This window comes from Meriones unguiculatus, chromosome 1, assembly GCF_030254825.1.
Source record: "Meriones unguiculatus strain TT.TT164.6M chromosome 1, Bangor_MerUng_6.1, whole genome shotgun sequence".
In the NCBI taxonomy this organism is placed as follows: Eukaryota; Metazoa; Chordata; class Mammalia; order Rodentia; family Muridae; genus Meriones; species Meriones unguiculatus.
In genome coordinates, this window is record NC_083349.1 from 63,002,839 (window position 1) to 63,023,400 (window position 20,562).

The 20,562-nt window shown below is 39.3% G+C and overlaps 1 protein-coding gene across 1 annotated transcript in view; it reads left to right on the plus strand.

Annotated features, from left to right (window-relative positions):
- The window catches only part of Sorcs3 (sortilin related VPS10 domain containing receptor 3), a 604,602-nt gene that overhangs the window by 473,182 nt on the left and 110,858 nt on the right, over positions 1 to 20,562 (plus strand). The window contains exon 8 of the mRNA XM_060390926.1: positions 16,430 to 16,519. Coding sequence (XP_060246909.1) covers positions 16,430 to 16,519 — 90 coding nt within the window. The remainder of the gene's footprint in view (positions 1 to 16,429; positions 16,520 to 20,562) is intronic.

The following is a 20,562-nucleotide window of genomic DNA, read 5'->3' on the forward strand; positions in this document are numbered from 1 at the left end:
TGGACCTATTTGCATTCTTCTACATACAGACATCCATATAGACATCTGCCATGCTTGCACCATTTATTGTTGATGCTTTAGTTTTTCTGTTGTATGATTTTTTTATTTCTTTGTCAAAAATCAAGTGTCCATAGGTGTGTGGGTTTATTTCTGGGTTTTTAAATTTATTCCATTGATTATCCTGTCTGTTTTTATGTCGATACCGTGTACATTTTTATTATTATTGCTCTGTGATACAGCTTGAAATCAGGGATGGTGATACCTCCAGAAATTCTTTTATTGTACAGAATTGTTTTAGCTATCTTGTGTTTTTTTGTTGTTGTTTTGTTTTGTTTTAATTTTTCCATATGAAGGTGAGAATTGCTCTTTCAAGGCCTGTAAAAAATTGTGTTAAAATTTTGGTGTGAACTGCATTGAATCTGTAGATTGCTTTTGGTAAGATGGCCATTTTTACTATGCTAATCCTACTAATCCATGAACATGTGTGGTCTTTCCATCTTTTTGTATCTACTTATAAGCAGGGCATAAAGCATTGATTGGCTCAGAGTCTTCTTTTTTAACCACTGCATGGTCCTGCCACTTAAATAACAAACCAATACGACCTGTAGATGTGTTTGTCAGATGCAAATGGAATCAGAAACTATGTAAGGATATCAATAAACATGCGTAATTTCATGCATAAGTGAACTTTATAATGCATAAAGCATTGCAACATACCGAGCAGGTTAGATTTTGGAATATATGTGTATGTGCATAGACGTACTTGCTTATAACAACAATCATGAAAAAAGAGGTCATGAATTTGAAGGCAAGCAAGGAGGTGTATATGGGAGTGTTTAGAGGGGTGAATAAGGAAGGAGAATGATTGAATTATATTATAATCTCAAAAAATAAAAGAAAAAAGTTTTAAAAATTTTTCTGGAGTTGTTGAATGAACAAATTAGAAAATGGTAGTGTAGAGCCTGAAGATACATTAAAGAAGATCTCCACACTGAAGTGGCTGGAGAGCAGAGAGCAATGTGTTGCATTACACAGGAAAAACGGTTTTCATTTCTTCTTTTGTATTAGCCTCAGCTCTTTCTCCCTGTCCTTTTTTTTTCACAAGAAACTAAACAAGTTACCCCTCCCCCAAATGCAAAAGTCTAGAATCCCCAGCTCCCCAGCTGTAACTCCAAAGAGTTTCTTGAAACAGGGCTTCACGTACAGTAGAAACTACCTCTGCAAAAGTAAAATAAAAAAGTCAAATTAATGAAACCATTGAGTATCATATGCATTTTGTTAAAGATGCTGTACTAGCTAGTTTAATGTCAATTTGATACAAGCTAAAGTCATCTGAGAAGTGGGAACCTCAATCAAGAAAGTACCCCCATAAGATCAGGTTGTAGACAGGTCTGTAACACATTTAAAAAATATATTGATTGATGTGGGGCATCCCTGGGATGCTGGTCCCGGGTTCCATAAGAAAGCAGGCTGAGTAAACCAGAGGAAGCAAGTTAATAAGCAGCATGCCTCCATTGCCTCTGCATCATCTCCTGTCTCCAGGTTCCTGCCACATTTGTCTGTCCTTTAGTGGTGAGCAGTGATATGGAGGTATAAACAAAATAAACCCTTTCATCTGCAACTTGCTTTCAGGTCATAGTGTTTCATCATAGCAATAGAAACCATAACTAAAGCAGCTGTAGATTAGAGATGAAGTGGTGTTTATACCATATACCATACAGCGTTACGTTATGGACATCAGGTTTCACTCCAGGAGACTCATATATTGAAGACTTAGCCCCTAGGTAGTGCTGTTGCTTGAGAGACACTGGAAAGTTCAGTGTTGAGACATAGCTCAAGGAAAGACGTTATACATGTGGGTCTTTTGTTTGTTTTGGGCATGCCCTCGTCTCTCTTTCTCCCTTACTTCTCCCTTCTTCCCTTCCCTCTTTCTCTCTTCTTCCCTCTCTCTCTTATATTGGCAACTATGAGGTGAATAATCTCTGTCATGATTGTTTTGTTCTGACACCATATTCTTCCCCTAGCTGTAAGCCCAGAAATACAGAGCCAAGCTAAAAGGCATTAAATCCTTTGAAACTGTGAGCTACAATAATCTTTCCAGTGCAACCTCATGGATACACACAGCATAACAACTACAATCTGCACATACTTGCTATTTCTTTCTATCACCCCAAAACACCTCATTTCAAATTAACAAGTGATTTACCACCTTCCCAAATCTCTGTTCGCATGCATCATGCATCTCCTGCTTTTCTGGTGACCTTCTTCTTCCTCCTCCTCCTCCTCCTTCTCCTCTTCTTCTTCTTCATTTTTGTCTCCAAGTTCTTCTCCTCATCTTTTTTCCCCCTCTTTCCATTTGTCACTTAGAGAAGTTCTACCTGTTTGGCCCCTGAATTCCCTGTGCCAGCAAGCAAAATGTTCTTTATTGTTAGAGATCAACTGCTCCTAGCCTATGATTATAAATAACACCTTTTTGTATATTACATATGACATTTTATATGCTGTGTGTATGTGATAGATAGATAGATAGATAGATAGATAGATAGATAGACAGATAGATAGAACACTTATGTGTGTCACACTGTAGATGAGAATTTAAAAGGGCAGCTGTATCCATGGCCTCTCTGGGGTCACACACCTATGTATTTAAATCCACCTTAGCCCTCTGCTGGTTATGTGACTGCTGTCTTATGTCTTCTTGTCCCATCTGCAAACATCAGCAGGATGGGTGTGGTTCCCACAGTATCCAATACTAATCCATTCTAATTGTAGAAAGGAGCATTAGACTTAAGTTCACTTCACCAGGGATGTTCTGTGGAGGGAATGTTACAGAAACTAGCATTCATCCTGACCCTCTGAGGAGGGCATGGCATTGTCAGTGCTCTTTCATTGTTATTGGCACACCTTATATATTACTCTTATCTTCCCAAAGGGATGATGGGCTCTTTGATGTTACTGACTCCATGATAGTACTTGGCCCAGTCTGGGTACAGAAGGGCTAAATGTGTACTTGCCTGATGATAGATGTTACATATAACCTAGAGTGAAGCTAGGACCAGTGTCTATCATGCAGTCTTCAAACATGAGAAAAGTTCACAAGACAGTGTGAATTTGGTCACAGCATTAATTAATATGTAGATTCAGCACTGGATGATCAAGAACATCTTGTCATCTGCTGCTCTGTTTCCCACAGGAAGGCAAACTTTCTTACAGCTCCTGATTTTTCAGGTTGAATTGTTATCAACCACTCAAAGGAATATTTGATGTAAAATCGCTACCCACTTGTATTACAGCCCATGCAATTATCTTTCCTTGGTTTTTTTTTTCTTTCTATGCTAGATGCAGGAAACACAGATTTTAGAAGGATAGAAAAGTAGAAAAACCCTGGGATTGAAAGCCAGAAGTTGCAAGGTTTTCTTTAAGCACCAGCTTTAAGCAACAAAGTGACCTAAAGTTGTCTGTTTGGAACTTGGGCCCTTTAATTATAAAATGATAATGTAATTAAACCTGTTGAGATGTATTCAGATCAAATGAGAACCAGTATAATAAAATCAGACTCCATGGTAGGGTGGTGGTGATTGTGTGTGTGTGTGTGTGTGTGTTTTAAGAGAGAGAGATAACATAAAGTTGGATTGGAGGGTTATAGAGAATTTGGGAAGAGTCAATTGAGGAGAAATAATATTATCAAATATATTGTATGAAATTATTTAAGGACAATGGAAATATTTAAAAAAAATGAAAAACTAAAAGAGCATAGACTACTGTAAAGATTCCAGACGAGGTAGCATGGATACAACTCACCAAGAGAGAACCAAGATAACAATAAGACACATTATCTACCTTCAAAATCAATATAGCTCTGCAAATGGGCCAGCTTCCTGCTGTACAGGGCAGCAACTAGTAAGTGAAGCAAGAAATGTTATCAACAAAGGGCCTAGAATTCAGCGGAAAAAATAAAGAATGGGCTGGGAAATTGGAGGAGAAAAACAAGCCACCAGGAAATTGGTTGATTCTACATGTGGATCTTCATGATTTTGTTCTAAACTGGCCATTCTTTGGAGAAGCTTCATAGCCAACAATTTAGACCTATTCCAGACTCTATAGTGTAATTGGCCATTTCAGGACTTAGTAACCGTCATTTAAAGCTGAACTCTGTCACCTTGCCCACTTTCTGAAGGCCATTCAACTCACTATTAAATAAGAGCTCCATGATGCCTCCTCCACAGGGTAACTTGTCCATGGCAACAGACAGTGCAACAGTGAAGCTCATGTTTATGGACAGGCTGATGTGGAGACTACAAGGGAAAGGTTCAAGACCTAGCAGTTGGCATTTATATTCTAATATACATAGCTCCTTTAGGGAGGTGACAGTGTTGTCTGAGAAACCACTTGGCAGATGGTTTCAGTCCATTTCCTACTGTCCTGAAATTCACTCAGAAGGCATCCACGTTCCACAGTGGAAAAGCTTTGCTGTCATACCCAGCAGTTCACATGTATGTTTGAACTCCCTGGAAATCCCAGGTCCCAATGAACTTCATCTCTAGAAATTTAATGGCCTTGTTTTCTGTGTCCTTTCAAAATTTGTAAAATATCTTGAAAATACCAATAGAATTAAGTATTCTCCAAGCAGCCATGTACACCTACCACTCACTTTATGTGGCTGTAAATATTTGTGTTTTATAGTGTTGCTCATCTCTTTTCTGTTTCTTTCTCACATTCATGTTTCCATTGGGCCTCTGTTCTATGAGTAGGTGGATGCCCACTGAGAAATCAAGTACCTCCTAGCGTCAGCATGAACACATCTACATCTTCATCTGGTTTGTCAGTGTAGACACTCTAAACCTCTGGCTTTCTTGCTGTTCCTCACAGGGAAATTGTTACATCCTACTCATTCTTTCTAGGGAACTTTAAAGTAATAAAAAAATAATTTTTATTATCTTATTTATTCACTAGAGTCTAAAAATGGGTAAATATTGTTAGTTTCTTTGTTATAGAAAATTAACCCCCAAATTGCAAACGTTAATGGCCATGTCACTCAATAAATAGGTGTCAGAGTTGAAAATGGACAAAAGCTGTCACAGTTGCAGTGTCTACATGTTACACTCCCGTCATGCTACTCCATTTCCTCTTCTGTAGTTCAGAAATACTGCGGAAGCAATAGAGGACAATGCATACTTTGAGGAGATTTTCCACAAACATATGAATTCATAATACCCATTGGAGAAAAAGAGAAAATATCACATGAACATGGTTGGTCAAGCTAAATAAACTTGTGTAAATATGGGAAGAGGATAGGCTCTGTATCCTCTGACACACACTTAGTTCCATGTTTTATAAAACCACGTTGAGTCCATGGTGCAAGGAGCAGTGCCTTTTTTAAATTTTTTTAAGAAAGAAGGAAGTGTTTTGATAGCAAGCTTTAACATGTCTGTCTTTGTCCTTCATTCCAGATTCTATGTGCAGAGAGAAAGGAGGGAGGAGGAAGGAGGGAGAGGGAGGAGAATCTTTGGCATCCTTAACAACAATAGTGAAAATGACTACATTTCAGATACTATTACATTACTCAGGATTATTCACATGCTCCCAGACTTTAGACTCCTCAGTTCAAATCCATATTCTATCATTATTTCTCCATTCATTTCTTTCTTTCCTTTCCACTACCAAAATTCCCACACACATACCCACAAACCTAAGTGGGGAGATACAATAAGATTCTCTTTCTCCCAGGACTCAGATAGGCATTCCCAAGGGCTTCTTTTCCCTCTGAGTCATGAAAGTGAAAACACAAATGTCAAACTTGTTTTCATTAATGGTAATCTGTAACACATTTAGGCTTTGTGGTCTCTTTTTGTGGTCCCCCTGGAACATCATCCTGCCTGAGGATACGAAGAAGTAATTCAGAGTTCTATGCTTGACCAATACAATTGAGTGACTATGTATAACTACTACCCAGTCAGTCTCCAGAAGGCCTCCAAGGTGTTAGAAGGCTACAGGCATCTTTACTGCAATTCCTTCTTGAGCAAGTAATATGCAATAAACTCTCTCTCTCTTTCCTCCATGCTGTGAAGATGAATTTATTTCCATGCTGTATCATCAGGATTAGTAGTAGCAGTCATATCTTTATCTTTCAGAAGAGGAAATCTAAATTACTTTCCAAAGTCATTAAATCAGGAAGGGGGAGAAGCCAGATTCAAATAAAATTTTAGGGTACTAACTAATGTGCTCTAGTCTTAAAAAATGAGGAAAGGATATCCGTGGATGGCACATGCAATTAACCAAGTCCCTTTGGTATACCTGACAAAACACAGGTGGCCAGTGTTAAGCATATTAATTCTTTCAGCTGTTGTGTCCTCGACATGAGCTCATTGACCCATGGCTTTCTAGCTCATCTTTTCCCTACTGTCATTTCCAACAAACAGTGACATAGGTTAGTGGTCTGCCAATGGTTCTGATAAACAGTGAAATTGGCTAGCTAGCTGGTGATGGTGGTAATTGCTTCATTAGTAGTTTATGACAAGTGAGTTTACTAGCAAGTTCATTACACACCTCCCCCATCCACTTTTATCTCTACATACGTGAATCATGAAAGAGAAAGACATATTGGTTTCAGTGTCAGCTTTTTATACCAAATCTATTCTTGGTTAAGCTATTTTGGGACTATTATGTTTGGTACCAATAAAATGTTTTATGTACAATTCTGTTCTGAAGGAGGTCCAGCCTTAGCCTAAGATATGATATAAGGCAATAGACACACTTTTTCTAGACACAGAGATATAAAAGTGGGTATTATATTAATACTGCAGAGCTTCTAGGCTATAAAATGAGCAGACACCAGCGAGATAAACACTAAACTCCGAATCAGACAGTCTAGCATAGGAGATGACTTGCTGATAGAATGCTGTCTTCCAATGCTGCATCATTGGGATAGACAGGTAGGAGCAGTCTTAGCAAAGCAGTTTGGAGAAATGAACTCGTTAGCTGAGGCATTTATTTCTTCCCTGAAGAAGCTGCCATGACAGTTGTCATCTCTATAAACACTGTAGCAAGTTTTTGGTGAGATATATAGCTGTTTGTTGACTCATTTTTGAAAAAAGTGTACCACTCTGCTGTACATGCTGACCTTGAACTCTGCACAAGAAGTAGTGATTGCCACGTGCTCAAACATCTGGGACTATAGGCATAAAATTGACTCTTAAGGTACAGTATTGAGGAAACTGTATCTTTGTTCCTAAAAGAAGAAAAAAGTTGTTTGAGAGAATTCTATAAGTGGAGAAGATAAAAAACATTGAGACATATTTTAAATAATCTGAATGGAATTAATGAGTAAAGACCTTGCAGAATGTAACTGTTCATCTTAAGGGTTCACATAGCCCTTTCTCTACTTTAAGGAGGAAGAAACAATGGTTGAGCCATGTGACAAGGAGCTAATTTATACCTGTAAGTGTAGCTATTTTTCTTCATCTATATTATTCAAATTGTATTGGACCCAGCCCAATTTCCTAACCGGAAAATCTTCCAAATGTCATTTTCTATGAAGGCAATGGTCTTTGTATAAGCCAAATTTATTTCCATTGGGGTCCTTCGTACCCACAGATTCTGATAGAAGCCCCATTCTCCTGGGCAACAATGGGGCACTGATTTTCAGAGACTGGGAGATTTAAAGGAACACTACACAGAAAGATCTGCTGGTGGACATCCTGTCTTCCTGTCTGCAGAATTGCAAGTTGAGGGAAATGGGATCTGTCCCTCTCCACAGAGAGGTTCGGGAACCCCACTCAACGCAAGGTTTAGCATAAGCTTTAAAAACCATAAATCGGAGGTTCCATTCCATTAGTAATTATTTGCTGTGTATTTTGGAGTATTTTGTATAACTTTATTACACGTCAGTTTTCCTCCTGAACATAAGCTAGAAGGCTAGTGTGTACAGATGAACAGTACTTAAGACAAACGCTCAAAAAGTGATCTCCTATTAATCTCTCCACCTACTCTCCAACAATAGTTATATTGTTAAAAATAATAAACATTAATTATTATTATGAATATTAAATAATATTATGAAAGTTAAACAGTTAATAGATGCCCCAAATATACTTGTTTCTGTTCTCCTATTTCTTATGTCTGTTTATAAAGCCAGAATCCACAGGTTGACTTGTGTCTATGGTAGAAGAAGCTCAAATGCTGAATTCCCAAAAAGGGTCCAGAATTAACTCACTGGTTTTGATATCCAATTTTTGATATAAACATTTCCTTCTGTTTGCTAGGAAAAGCTATAATTCAGAAATAGGATGAATGAAATTAAGTAATAGTAATAGAAAATAAGTAAGTAACACTGACTGGTTAAGCTTGGCCACAGCAAGAACAGGGATAGTCAAAAGGGACAGATATATTTAATGACCAATGCATTTATCCAAAGAAATAATTTTTACTGGCTAGGAGCCCAATTAAACCTGTAAAATGGAAATCCAGAAAATCAGATTAACGAGCCAGTCATTAGTAAGGAAAAGACCCAGCTAATTCTGTGTTTAGCATGACAGATGGGCCCAGAGCAAATAATTGGATGACATTCATCAAATGTAAAATAAAAGGTGTCATTGTAAAGGAGAATAGTAATAATCTCTGGGATTTACAGTGCTAGGAAATTTGCTTGTAAGGAAGAGAAAAGTTCATCAAAATAGATTAATAGTCTCTAAACTTTATTTCTTCCTGTGTTCTTGCCAGGGAGTCACACAAATAATAATGGAAAGACAGCAAACATATAAGCTGGGTGTCTCCCTGGTCCCTGGAAGCCCACTCCTGAGGTGTGCTGTCTAAAGTTCTGTTTGGAAATAAGACTTTGATCATCCAGGACTGGACAGGAATGGGGAGAAATTTTGTGTGCCCAATTGTAGTCAAGAAGCAGTGGAGAACACCAGACCCACAGTCTGTGTGGATAAGCAGACTAGCCCCAGAAATCCATTATTCCATTGTTGTTCATTCCTGGGCAAGGCAGAGGCAGGGCTAAGAAAGCCAGTGTTCACTTTCTGACTGCAACTGTGAAAGACTATGTCATGTTTGATACATTGGCTGAGCTCTTTCTTGATTCACTCTAGTGACTTTCAAAGTATGATGTGCAAAGTCAAATGAGGTCATCTGTGCACTGCAGCATCTTCCACCTCCTAACACTGGATGGTGGCTGGTGTTAGGTTTGTTTATCTTACCTCATCTCTTCTAAGAAGTCCTGCTTCTTAAAATATCCCACTAATATCATACTCTAGGAATGCAGAGCAACATACACACACATCAACTGTAAAGTTTACAAGTACAATTTTAAAAAGATGTAAGAATCAGAGATGTGTATTGTTTTATAGTGAGATGAGCAAGACAGCGGCTTAAAGAAGGGGTACAATGTTAGAGCTAAGCTTTCTGAGTTTCAAATTTGTCTTATCTTGGGCAAGTCACTCAGTCTTGTGTACCTTTTATAGTGCTACCATAAGGACTAACTAGATAATTTATAAAAGAGCTGCGGGACTTCTGGAGTGTGTTTGAAGTGCTCAACACATCTTAGTTGAGTTGTCACTATTATCATCATCAGATCCCCACAGTCTTGCTGGAGATCAGCTGTGTAAATCCTTTCTGCTACTACAACAAAATACCATGTCTGGATAGTTTATAAAACTTGGAGATTTGTTTTCCCCTGGTCTGGAGGAAAGTGAGTTCAAGACTGAAGAATTGACCACCTGATTCATTGCCAGAGGCATACTTATCTGCTGCTTTCAAAAAGGCGTCTTCAACATTGTGTCCTCTTCAGGCAAAAGGAAACAACAGAAAGGAGGTCTTTGACTGCTCCCCTGAATGGGGGAGCAGCCTTGCCAAGCCACAGAGGAGGAGGATACAGCCAGTCCTGATGAGATTGGATAAACTAAGGTCAGATGGACAGGGAGGAGGACCTCCCCTATCAGTGGACTTGGAGAAGGGTATAGGAGGAGATAAGGGAGGGAGGATGGGATTGGGAGGGGAGGAGGGAGGGGGCTACAGCTGGGAGGCAGTGAATAAACTGTACTTAATATAAAAATAAAAATTTAATTAAAAAAAGAACAGGTCAATTAAAAAAAAAAGAAAGAAAGGACATACTGGGTTTTTTCATATTTCCCTAAGATCTCCATGAGGGAAGAGTTCCGAAAAGGCTCTAACTCTTAATTTTTGTTGCACTTAGAGATTGAATTTCAATATGAAATCTTGAAGAGAATTTAAATATTTAGTCAAAAAGTAGTCTGTTCCTGTATTCCCTGCCCAGTGCTTGTTTATTGTCATGTACACAATGTCCTCATTGTATTTCAGTGACCTAAAAGTCTTAACTAGTGCCAAATCAACCTCAAAGTCCAAAGTCAAGATGAGCTACGGTCAGTTGGAAGGGGAGGAGGACCTCCCCTATCAGTGGGCTTGGAGAGGGGCATAGGAGGAGATGAGGGAAGGAGGGTGGAAGTGGGAAGGAATGGGGGGGGTTACAGCTGGGATACAAAGCAAATAAAATATAATTAATGTAAACAAATTTAATTAAGAATATCATCTAAATCGTGCAGGGATGAGACTTAAAGTATGGTTCATCCTCAGACAACTTGCTCTCTAGCTCTGAGTTCTTACATGATTGTAATACAGTGGTAAGTTAGATATAGGTTAGGTGTTTTCATGCAAAAGCACAGAAGCAAGTAACAGAGAAAAGTATTAGATTTCAAGTAAGCTCCAAACCCAGCAAATCCCACTACTTTAATTGTGAAGATTAAAAATGATCTGTGTTTGTCGTGTCCTCTAGGAAGGTTGAGGTAAGTGTTTACACCCTTCAGCCTGGGTGTATCCTACACAGCAACACGCATGGATTGAATTCTAGTGCTTGTAGCTCTCCCAGGCTCTAGCTCCACAATCAGTGGTACAGTCCTGGAGTCTTGGAGAATCATAACCCCTTGGCTTGGCTGGGACACTCCCAAGTGGAAGCCTTTGTCTTCTGGCCATACTCTTGCTACTCCTGTCCTCGTGGGGACTCAACTGAAGAGCCACACCTGCAGCGTCCTCTTCCTAGTACCTAGGACTTTACATGGTATTGTCTAAGACTTAGTGGAGGCAGTCATGCCTGTGTGGCCCTGGAACTCTGAGCCTGCAGAGTTAATTCCACAGGAATACCCTCTAGGCTTATTCCTAATGCTTTCCAGAGATGTTTCCTGAACCTCACATAAGGCCTACCATGAACATCCAGAAAGTTCTACGGAAGAAAATGGGAAACAGAGGCTTAGATGATACTAGGAATTGAACCCCAAGGCCCTTGAAATATTCAGTCTTCAGAGCCCTAATTCTCTATGCCTATAATGGGAGTAGTAGCTTTGGAAGTCCTCCAAATGCCCCAGGGACCATTCTTCCATTCTCTTAATGAATGCCATCTGGCTTCCTTCTGTTCCTCCTAATCTCCTTATAAAATGTTTCCTTGATCACAACTTTGGCTTTCTCACCCAAACACATCTTTTAACTGTTTACATGGCCATGATCAGAATTTTCTAAATCTCTAAATACCAATTCCCTTTGGAATATAAACTCTATCCAGAATTAATTCTGTCACCTCACAATTTGCTGTAAGCTGTCTAGGAGCCACATGACAGCCATAGCTTCACTGAGAGTTTCCCTCACCCAATATTCTAACTCCGTGTATTGAAATTTTGCTGCCCACAAGCATTAGAACATGAACCGGGGCAGCTAAGGTCTTTGAAGGTAGCCTGTCCTTCAGTATCTAAAACATTATGCTTCATTTTCAGCTGAAATTTCATTGGTATCACAGTCCCTGTCCACATCTTCACCAGCATGCTGATTACAACTGCTTAAGTCACTTCTAAGAAGACTAAAGGTTTCTCTGAAGCACTCTTCTGATCCGTTACCTTGAAGCTCTGTTCAGTGCAATATGTCCTTTCACTGGTGTTCATTTCAGCTTCTAAAGCCCTTTCCATGTATTTTAGTAGATATTTTAGCAACCACTCATTTCTGGGACCAATTTATTCATTATACAATTTCTGTTATCAGAAATTATCTTAAAGTGAGGAAACATCTAATGTATCATTTCCATTGTGTTCAAGAGGCTCACAAGTCTAAGATCAAGGCAGAGGTATGTTCATTGGGTGTAAGGGCCCTTTCTCTACCTGTGAATTTGTGTCTTGAACATTCTGTTCTCATATGGCAGAGAGTACAGATGTGTTAGAGAGGCTAAAGTTAGTGGCCTGTAATCATTTTATAAGCCTCTGATGCTCTTCATTAAGCCAAGTGTTCACGGCTTAATTACATTCTAAAAGACCCAACTTCTTAATATTATTGCATTGGGCATTAAACATCAATATACATTTTAGAAGAAATGCCAACTTTATTTTTTAATTAATTTATTTATTATTAATTACAGTTTATTCACTTTGTATCCCAGCTGTAGCCCCCTCTCTTGTCCCCTCCTACTCCCATCTTCTCTCTCTCTTCTTCTCCAATGCCTCTTTCCCAGTATACTGATAGGGGAGGTCCTCCTCCACTTCCTTCTGACTCTAGCCTATCAGGTAACTTCAGGACTGGCTGCATTGTCTTCCTCTGTGGCCTGGTAAGGCTGCTCACCCCTCAAGGGTAGGTGATCAAAGAGCCAGCCACTGAGTTCATGTCAGAGACAGCCCCTGTTCCCCATACTGGGGTACTCAACTTGGACACTGAGCTCCCATGGGCTACATCTGGGTTCTAGGTTATCTCCATGCATGGTCCTTGGTTGGAGTAGCAGTCTCAGAAAAGACCCCTGTGCCAGTTTTTTTTTTTGTTTTGATGCTCTCATTATGGAGCTCCTGTCCCCTTCAGGTCTTTCTTTTACCCATTCTTTCATAATGTTTCCTGCCCAAAGTTTGGTTATGAGTCTCAGCATCTGCTACGCTACCCTGCTGGGTAGAGTCTTTCAGAGGCTCTCTGTGGTAGGCTCCTGTTCTGCTTCCTGTCTTCTTCCTCTTCTGATGTCCATCTCGTTTGCCTTTCTGAATCAGGATTGATCATCTTACCCAGGGTCCTCCTTCTTGCTTAGCTTCTTTAGGTGTACAGATTTTAGTATGTATACAGAAATTGTGGTACATTTACACAATGGAAAACTTAGCAGTTAAAAACAAGGAAATCATGAAATTTGCAGGCAAATGGTGGGAACTAGAAAAGATCCTCCTTTGTGAGGTATCTCAGAAGCAGAAAGACACACATGGTATATACTCACTTATAAGTTGATATTAGACATGTAATATTAGATAGTAATACCAACTTTAAACTATGGCACTTGTGTTGTCTAGAAAGGAAGGAAGCCACAACAATGCTATGAGATATGAATGAACACTTATAGGAATATATATGTCACAAAAGTAAAAGTTGACTGTTCCATGAAAAAGGAAGAGGTAAAGTTCAGAACCTAATTGACACAACCATAGTAAACTGGTAGCAACTAAGACCTTTCCATCAACTCTTGAGGCTTGTACTTAAGTTTAGACATTATTGAATTTTGTTAAATGCAAAGAAGTACATACCCAGGTAAAGTGGGGGAAGCATCTTAGTATTTGTGACAGACTGTAAAAATATCTTTTATTTGGCTGATGTAATTGTCATCTCCAAGGCTTACTGCCTCCATCTGCTAACCTTGGCCTAGTCCTGGAAACTTTTAGCCTCTTATCGAGGCCTAGAATGTTTTCAGCCTTTGAGACTTACTGACAAATAAGCTCACGCTTTCTAGTTTTTTCTGAACTCTGGCTGGCTGGTTCAACTCAGGTATTCTGGCTCAAACTCCTCTCCAAGCTGACTCATTCACAATGGCTTCTTTCAGCTTGTGACTGAATTGCTCTGCTTGGCCTCAAACTAACTCTGGCTACTAATCTTCTTGCTCCTTCTCATTCTCTGGCTCATTCTGTCTTCCTCTATGCCTAGCGTGTTTTCTTTTTAACCTGTCTCTGTGCAACTCTTCTGGTAAAACTGCTTCCCTCCCCTCTCTCTCTCAAGTAGCTTCTTTTTTCTCTTCTCATGAGAGTTGGGCATGTCATAGTCTGTCAAATCTTTCTCTGATTTATCACTTTGTCTGCCTCTCAGTTAAACATCGCTTTCAAAACTGGGTGCTTCCTTCTACCAACTAACTTTACCTTCATTGTTTGGGATTAAAGGTGTATACTAAGGGCATACCTGCATTCCAGCTGGATCACTTAGGTCTTTGGATGTTATCAGATCAGCCATGTTGCTAGATTAAAATTCCTCTACAGGAGATTCTGTGGTAGTATAAGTACTTGGGAAACCACTTGTGCTATAAGGTCTTCCTCTGGCTCTCTATCTAGGAGCATTCCTTGGATCACAAGAACCATAATCTAAATTCATTACTGAAGCATGAATGTTCCAGGTTGTGAGTAAGAATGTGTGTGAGACCATTGGTGTCAAAGGGAAGATTTGGTGATGTTCTATAGAGAACCAGATTTTAAGAATAGTATATATTTGGGGTACTTAAATGTTACTTCACATAAGGGATATTCTTTGGGGGTGATAAAATGCCTTAGAGTGAAACAGGGGTAAAAATTAACAGCAGTGTGAATGAATTAAATGTTATTGAATTGTTCATTTTAAAAATGTTTAATTATATAAATTTCATATCAATTAAAAGTTATCACCGCTATGAATAATATCAGCCAGGAAGATGAGGTGAGGTGTCTGAGAATTTCTGTTACATATCTAGTTCTCACATGTTCAAAGTATCATCCCCAGATAACAAAGCACCAAGAAACTTATTAGAAAAGGTAATTAATTGACTCCAACCAAACTCAATTGAATCAGTCATGGGGCCCAGCAGTCTGAGTTTTAACAAGCTATCCAGGTGATTCTGAAGCATGATAAAGCTCAAAACTATTGATCTAGTTTTGTGATTGACAAGTATGTTTATATGTGTTGATTTTATAATTAAAATAGAATCAAAACAAATACATAGGGTTATTCAAAGTCTAAGGGTGTCTGTGAAGTTACATTTTAATCTGATTCTATAAAGTTAATGACTATTTTAATAACAAAGAATTCTCCATGAACTATCAATTTCAATATGTCAACACCCACTTCTAAACCAATACAAAACAATGTAGAGTTATGAGAAATAAATAAAATAAAAATATTAGTTAGAAAAATAAAATAAAAGTTCTAGAATTAAAAAAAAAATCTCATTTGAAAATAGATACTTAGGAAAGCCCTAAACATCAAGGAGAAACCAGTCTCCCATCATCATTTACAACCTCAGCTTTGTTTACTATGGTTTTTCACAGTCCCTGCCTTATGCTGAGTCTAGCGTCTATCTGCCCTGCCTGGAAACTCAGAGTCCCGCTTTGGGGTCCTCCAGTCTGTGAAGAACTGGAATCTGAGGAAAAGAACCATGGAGTAGGCCATCTCTTAGAGTGAGGAGTAATGGGTGGCTTTTAACAGAGTCCTTACACCCCACTGCTCCCAGCAGTTGCTGAAGATGGCTGCCAGTTTTGGACAGAAGTGAGAGGACTGGCTTGTCTCCAGCCTGTGCTTGGACTTCAGTGAGAAGGAAACATGTGCCTGAAGTAATTGCCTCTACAGCAGTCTGGTTGCTATTGTCCTCCTGCTATTTTCTCTGAACAGGCCATGTTATCTTCTTCTGCAAATATTAATTTCCCCTGAGTTAGGATAATTGGACCAAGATCAGCCCTTCATAGAGCTGTGCCTTATTGGCAAGGACTTTTCCACAAACCCAGGCCTGGGGACCAATTTTTGGAGTGGTTCCGTATCATCTAATGAAGGATCCATCCTTTGCCAAGTGAGGTGGCAGAGCTCATTCCTGTCCTCCTAGCTCTGAACAGAGGTTATGAATTCCATGTCTAGACATTTCCTCTTACCTTCAGTGTCTTTAATCAGCTTGCACATGGGAAGGATCAATAAACATCTGTCCAATGAAGGTATTTATGAACATGAATGAAAAAGTGTGACCTCAGAAGTGAAATTAAATTTCATGATAATGATGCTTTGAGCCGTGCTAATCATTTAGATTCCAAGCAGTGCTTATGATAATTGTGCTGTGGTCGTAATATATTAATAAATTGTTAAAAATAACAAATACTGGACAACCAGAAGATGATGGAAACCGATGTTGAAAGTTTCTTTGTTTTCAGCTGAATATACACATTAGGTGTGTTTCATCTGCTAAGCACAGAGACCAACTACAGGATCAACCTATGTCCTCACTTAGAAATTTAGGAAAATTGAAATGATTATTGTAATTGTGCAATGTAGGAACACTTCAGGATGCCATGGGATCAGAGACTCATCGTAAGATACACTTGAAAAGAACTTTTGAGTATACTGTGGTTGCTTATGAACAGGACAACCAACTGCGGCCCTGTCTGATCTCTCTTTGTTTCCCCCTCTGATCCAGGTAACAATAGGTGGAAGAGCCAGCTACTATGTGTCCTACCGGAGAGAAGCCTTTGCCCAGATAAAGCTGCCCAAGTACTCCTTGCCAAAGGTATTGCACGCAGCGCTTGCTACCCTGAGACTCGCTAGACAAAGCCAGGGATGGAGAGGCTGCCTCCATGGAATGCAGGAGGACATTGGCATTTAGTCTGGAAAGCTCCTGGAGAATTTTTGGCTGTTGTTGATGGTGCTGAAACAGCTGTACTCTTTTCTCAGCAGCAGCCCAGGCATGAGTTTGATTTGCTGTAATTCAAGCATGTGGTGTGATCTAGGGCTCTGTGCCAAGAGTTAGAGAGAGAGAGAGGTACTGGCTTTGAAGCTGGTCTCTTCAGAGGGCCCTTCTTCCACAGCCACTGACAAGCAGAAGGTAAGTCTGTCAGGCAGGAGCACAGCTGCTCCACGTGCAGCTGAAGGGACACCGGAAAGTCTGGTGGTTTCCTTGCTTCTCTTTGCATTTTAAGGGTAAATATGAACACACTGCCTGTGTTTTCACTCTACTGTCACTGAATAGATAAAATGACCCAACTTACTGGAAAAGTAATAGCAAGTGGCGACATTTCAACTCTTGCACTGGAAGATTATAGAGCTTATGCTGTGGGTCCCACTTTATGTGAACACTGGCTTCTAGGTGATGCTAGAGCCTGTAAGTTCAGTGTGAGCGTGTGATGTGATGTGGTGGCATCACTTCTTGGGGCTGCAGGGAAGCCATCTCAGGTATAACCCTGTCATGTGACAGAAAGACATGGGCCTCGAAGATGAGGTGAAGAAACACTGTGAAAGGCTACCTGACCACAGAGGGTTACGGGATGAGAAGGTAAGTCACCTTATCTCCCCTGACATTTTATTTTCAGGTATGGGTGAATTCATTTTGTCCCGTATTCATTCATTCTTTCTGTTATTAATTCATTCAACTTTTCTTCCATTTACGTGGGCAATCTATGCTAAACATTGAACTGTGTAAAAGTCAATTAATGATGGAGGATTCAAATTATAAAACTCAGTCTCTCTTTTTACTATATGCCATAAAATCATTATTTTTAAACGTTTTAATTGAAATATAATTTCATCATTCCCCCTTCATTTCCTCCCTCCTGCCCCTACCAGATACCTTCCCTTGAACCCATCTTTTATCCTGACTCTCAAGTTGATACTCTGTTTTTTTGTTTATATTTGTTATGTGAATATGTTTGTGTATGAGTGCAAATATATATATAAATGCAACCTGCTGCATCATTTTTTGTTTGTATGTATGTTGTTTGTAGGGTTGACAACTCTTTATTGGTCAATCAATAAGGAGTCTCATTCTTGGGAGAGATCACCAATTCTCTTTCTTCCAGCAGTCAAGAGAGATACAGTCTGTCTTCGGTGATTTCCCTGGGGAAAAAGTAATTTGTTAACAGAAGGGCAAGAGCTGGTCAGAAATACACTGATTAGAAGCCTCTCTGTGGTCCTTTAGTTCAAAGTAAAGAGCATACCAATGTGCCACATTTTGAGGCACCAAATTCTGAGTCACACATAAGAGGAAGAAAGGCTTGTCAAACTTAGAAATGACTTGTTCAGAAGCAATATTGTTCAGAAGCAATATTGGGAAAAAAAACCTGTGCCATTTATTTCAGCAGTAGATATGACATCAGATAGATATGACTGGATATGACATTAATGGGTTAAAACTGTGTTGTAGGTTCACTACATGTCCCCTACCTGCATTAACTAAATTTCTGGAACTCTGCACATTGTCTAAATATCAATGTATTCGTGAGCAATAGAAATCAAATAAGTATAAATTTAATAACATGTTTTAAAACATTAAAAAACATTGAGCATGCCTAGAGTAGTAAATAAGATAACAAATATTCCATACCTGCTAAAATCAAATAAATACAAATTTGATAAAATATTTTAAAACATTTAAAGAAATTGAACTAACCACGGCTCAATTAGTGAACGCAATACAAATATTTCCTGCCTTCTGAAGCTTGTAGTCTGGCAGAGAAGCATTATTAACTAAGCCAGTGGAAGATAGGGCGTGTTCTAGACATCTAAGGACCATTTGGACAAAAGGTACATCTAACTGAATGTAGATAGTGAGGACAATGTCCTAGAGAAAGTTATGTTTAAGATACTGTAAGAAAAAATACTAAAATCAGCCTGTAAACAAGGGTAGGTCAGAAGAACAAGGCTAATAGTGGATATTATCATGTCTTATTATCTCAGAGGAATTGGTACCATGGCACATGCAGATGCCAAAATTCATAGATGACTAAATCTCTGGAATAGCATTTTCATATAAACTATGAATATCCTTCCTGAATACTTAGAACATCTTTAACTCTCATGCCATATAGCTTGGAGGATGATAGGAAGAAATAGCATGCTGTATTTGTTTAGCAAAAGTACATAATTAACTGTACTTCGATCTCTGGAGGACAGGATGGGGAAGAGCATTCCACATGCAAAGGCCTTGTTTTAAGAGCAAACACAGCTCCTTTGACAAAGTTATATTGTGCACTGTAGATTTTGGTTGCAGAGTTTGGCAGAATGGCAGATGAAAAGGGCAGATCCCGTATTAAATAGCCTTTTGGGGTACCTGAGACTGGTTTCTGGTTTCATAGTCTCCCTATCACTAGATTTTCTGGTAAAATTGTTCAGGATAGTGGCAGCAGGATGTACCTACCCATCACAGCTAGGAAACCAGTAAGAGAGGATGAAAAAGGGAAAATTCAGCTGCGATCTTCCTAAAGGCGAATGCTGTGGTCTTCCAACATCCAACTTCCCCAAGCATGCAAGTCTTTGTACCATTACCTAAAATATGTGTTTCAGGAACCTTCCAAACCATCTCTCCACCATAAGAATATTAAGGATATGTTTACCTCTGTATGAGTGCATATTTTATGAAATTTTAACCTTTTTAGGAAAGCAATAGCTCAGTCCCTTAGGCATGTGGCTGCAGGTGGGGTAGAAATGAGGCCCTGAATTGATTTCCACCCAGGGCAGTCCATTAATGATTAGTGACCCCGTAGTGACTTATTGTGGAGGCGTACCAAACCATCACAGAAACACATCCAGTTGGAGTACTCATTAATATGAGACTGCTGTGGAAATAGCTGGATGGTGATCGATCATTTTATTAGCTTGTCTTGGCCCAGATTTTCATAATCAGGGCTAAGGAGCTAGGGGCAGAAGGAGTGAAGGGAGATTAGTTCTTTCTATTGTTAAAAAAAAATGAAATGACTTTGAGCATATTGTTGCTGTTCCGTGCACCGTTATAGCTGCTGTTAGGTGACTTGGGGAAAAAAAAAAAAAAAAAAAAAAAAAAAAAAAAAACGATAGAAAAGTTTCCTGTTATCACTGCCTCTCATGCTTCTGTTCCCAGCCTATCTGTTCAGAACATGCACACCTTGGTTATACAATGTTTCACAGAGAGATGAGTGACATTAAGAATGAGCAGCGTTACTGGAATGAGGAGCAGTCTGTCAAAGCTCCTGTAGTTCCGTTGCTGGGCTCTCGGCTGAGACTCTAAACCTACAGACATGGCACTTATGCACCAATCAGGAAGCATGGTAGAAGAGTATAGGAGCAATAGCAGGGGAAAGATGGTTGGACTTTTGAGCAGAAGCCTAAATGTCCCTTGAAGCTCAACCACCTACCCAGGAGCCTGGGTCTGTTTCAAGAGCAAAATGAGATAATGACACTGAAATGTGAGGAGTCAGTGAATGACTCACGGCACATCCCACATAATGCGCTCAGTAAATCCAAGAAGCAGTTACTTGAAGGGAGACAGCACAGAGGCCCCTAACCTGCCCATATCACCAGGCTTATACTAGAATTTTATCTTGGACAGTATTGACCTCCATGTTGCTGTCACTGTACCCCTCTGAGCCAGACATAGTACTTTTTGGTCCCTTAAGTTCTAATTTTTTTTCTTAATAGCAACTCTAAAAGTCATTTCTACAAGAGAGAATTTTTGTTTCCTTTCTTTTTGTGGGTTCTAGTGATACCCGTAAACTTTGCCTGAGTCCCATGATTCTGGAAAACAGCCAAAGTTAAGAAATCTACCTCCGTTTTGTGTCTGGGGAAGAGCTTACCCCAGTGAAC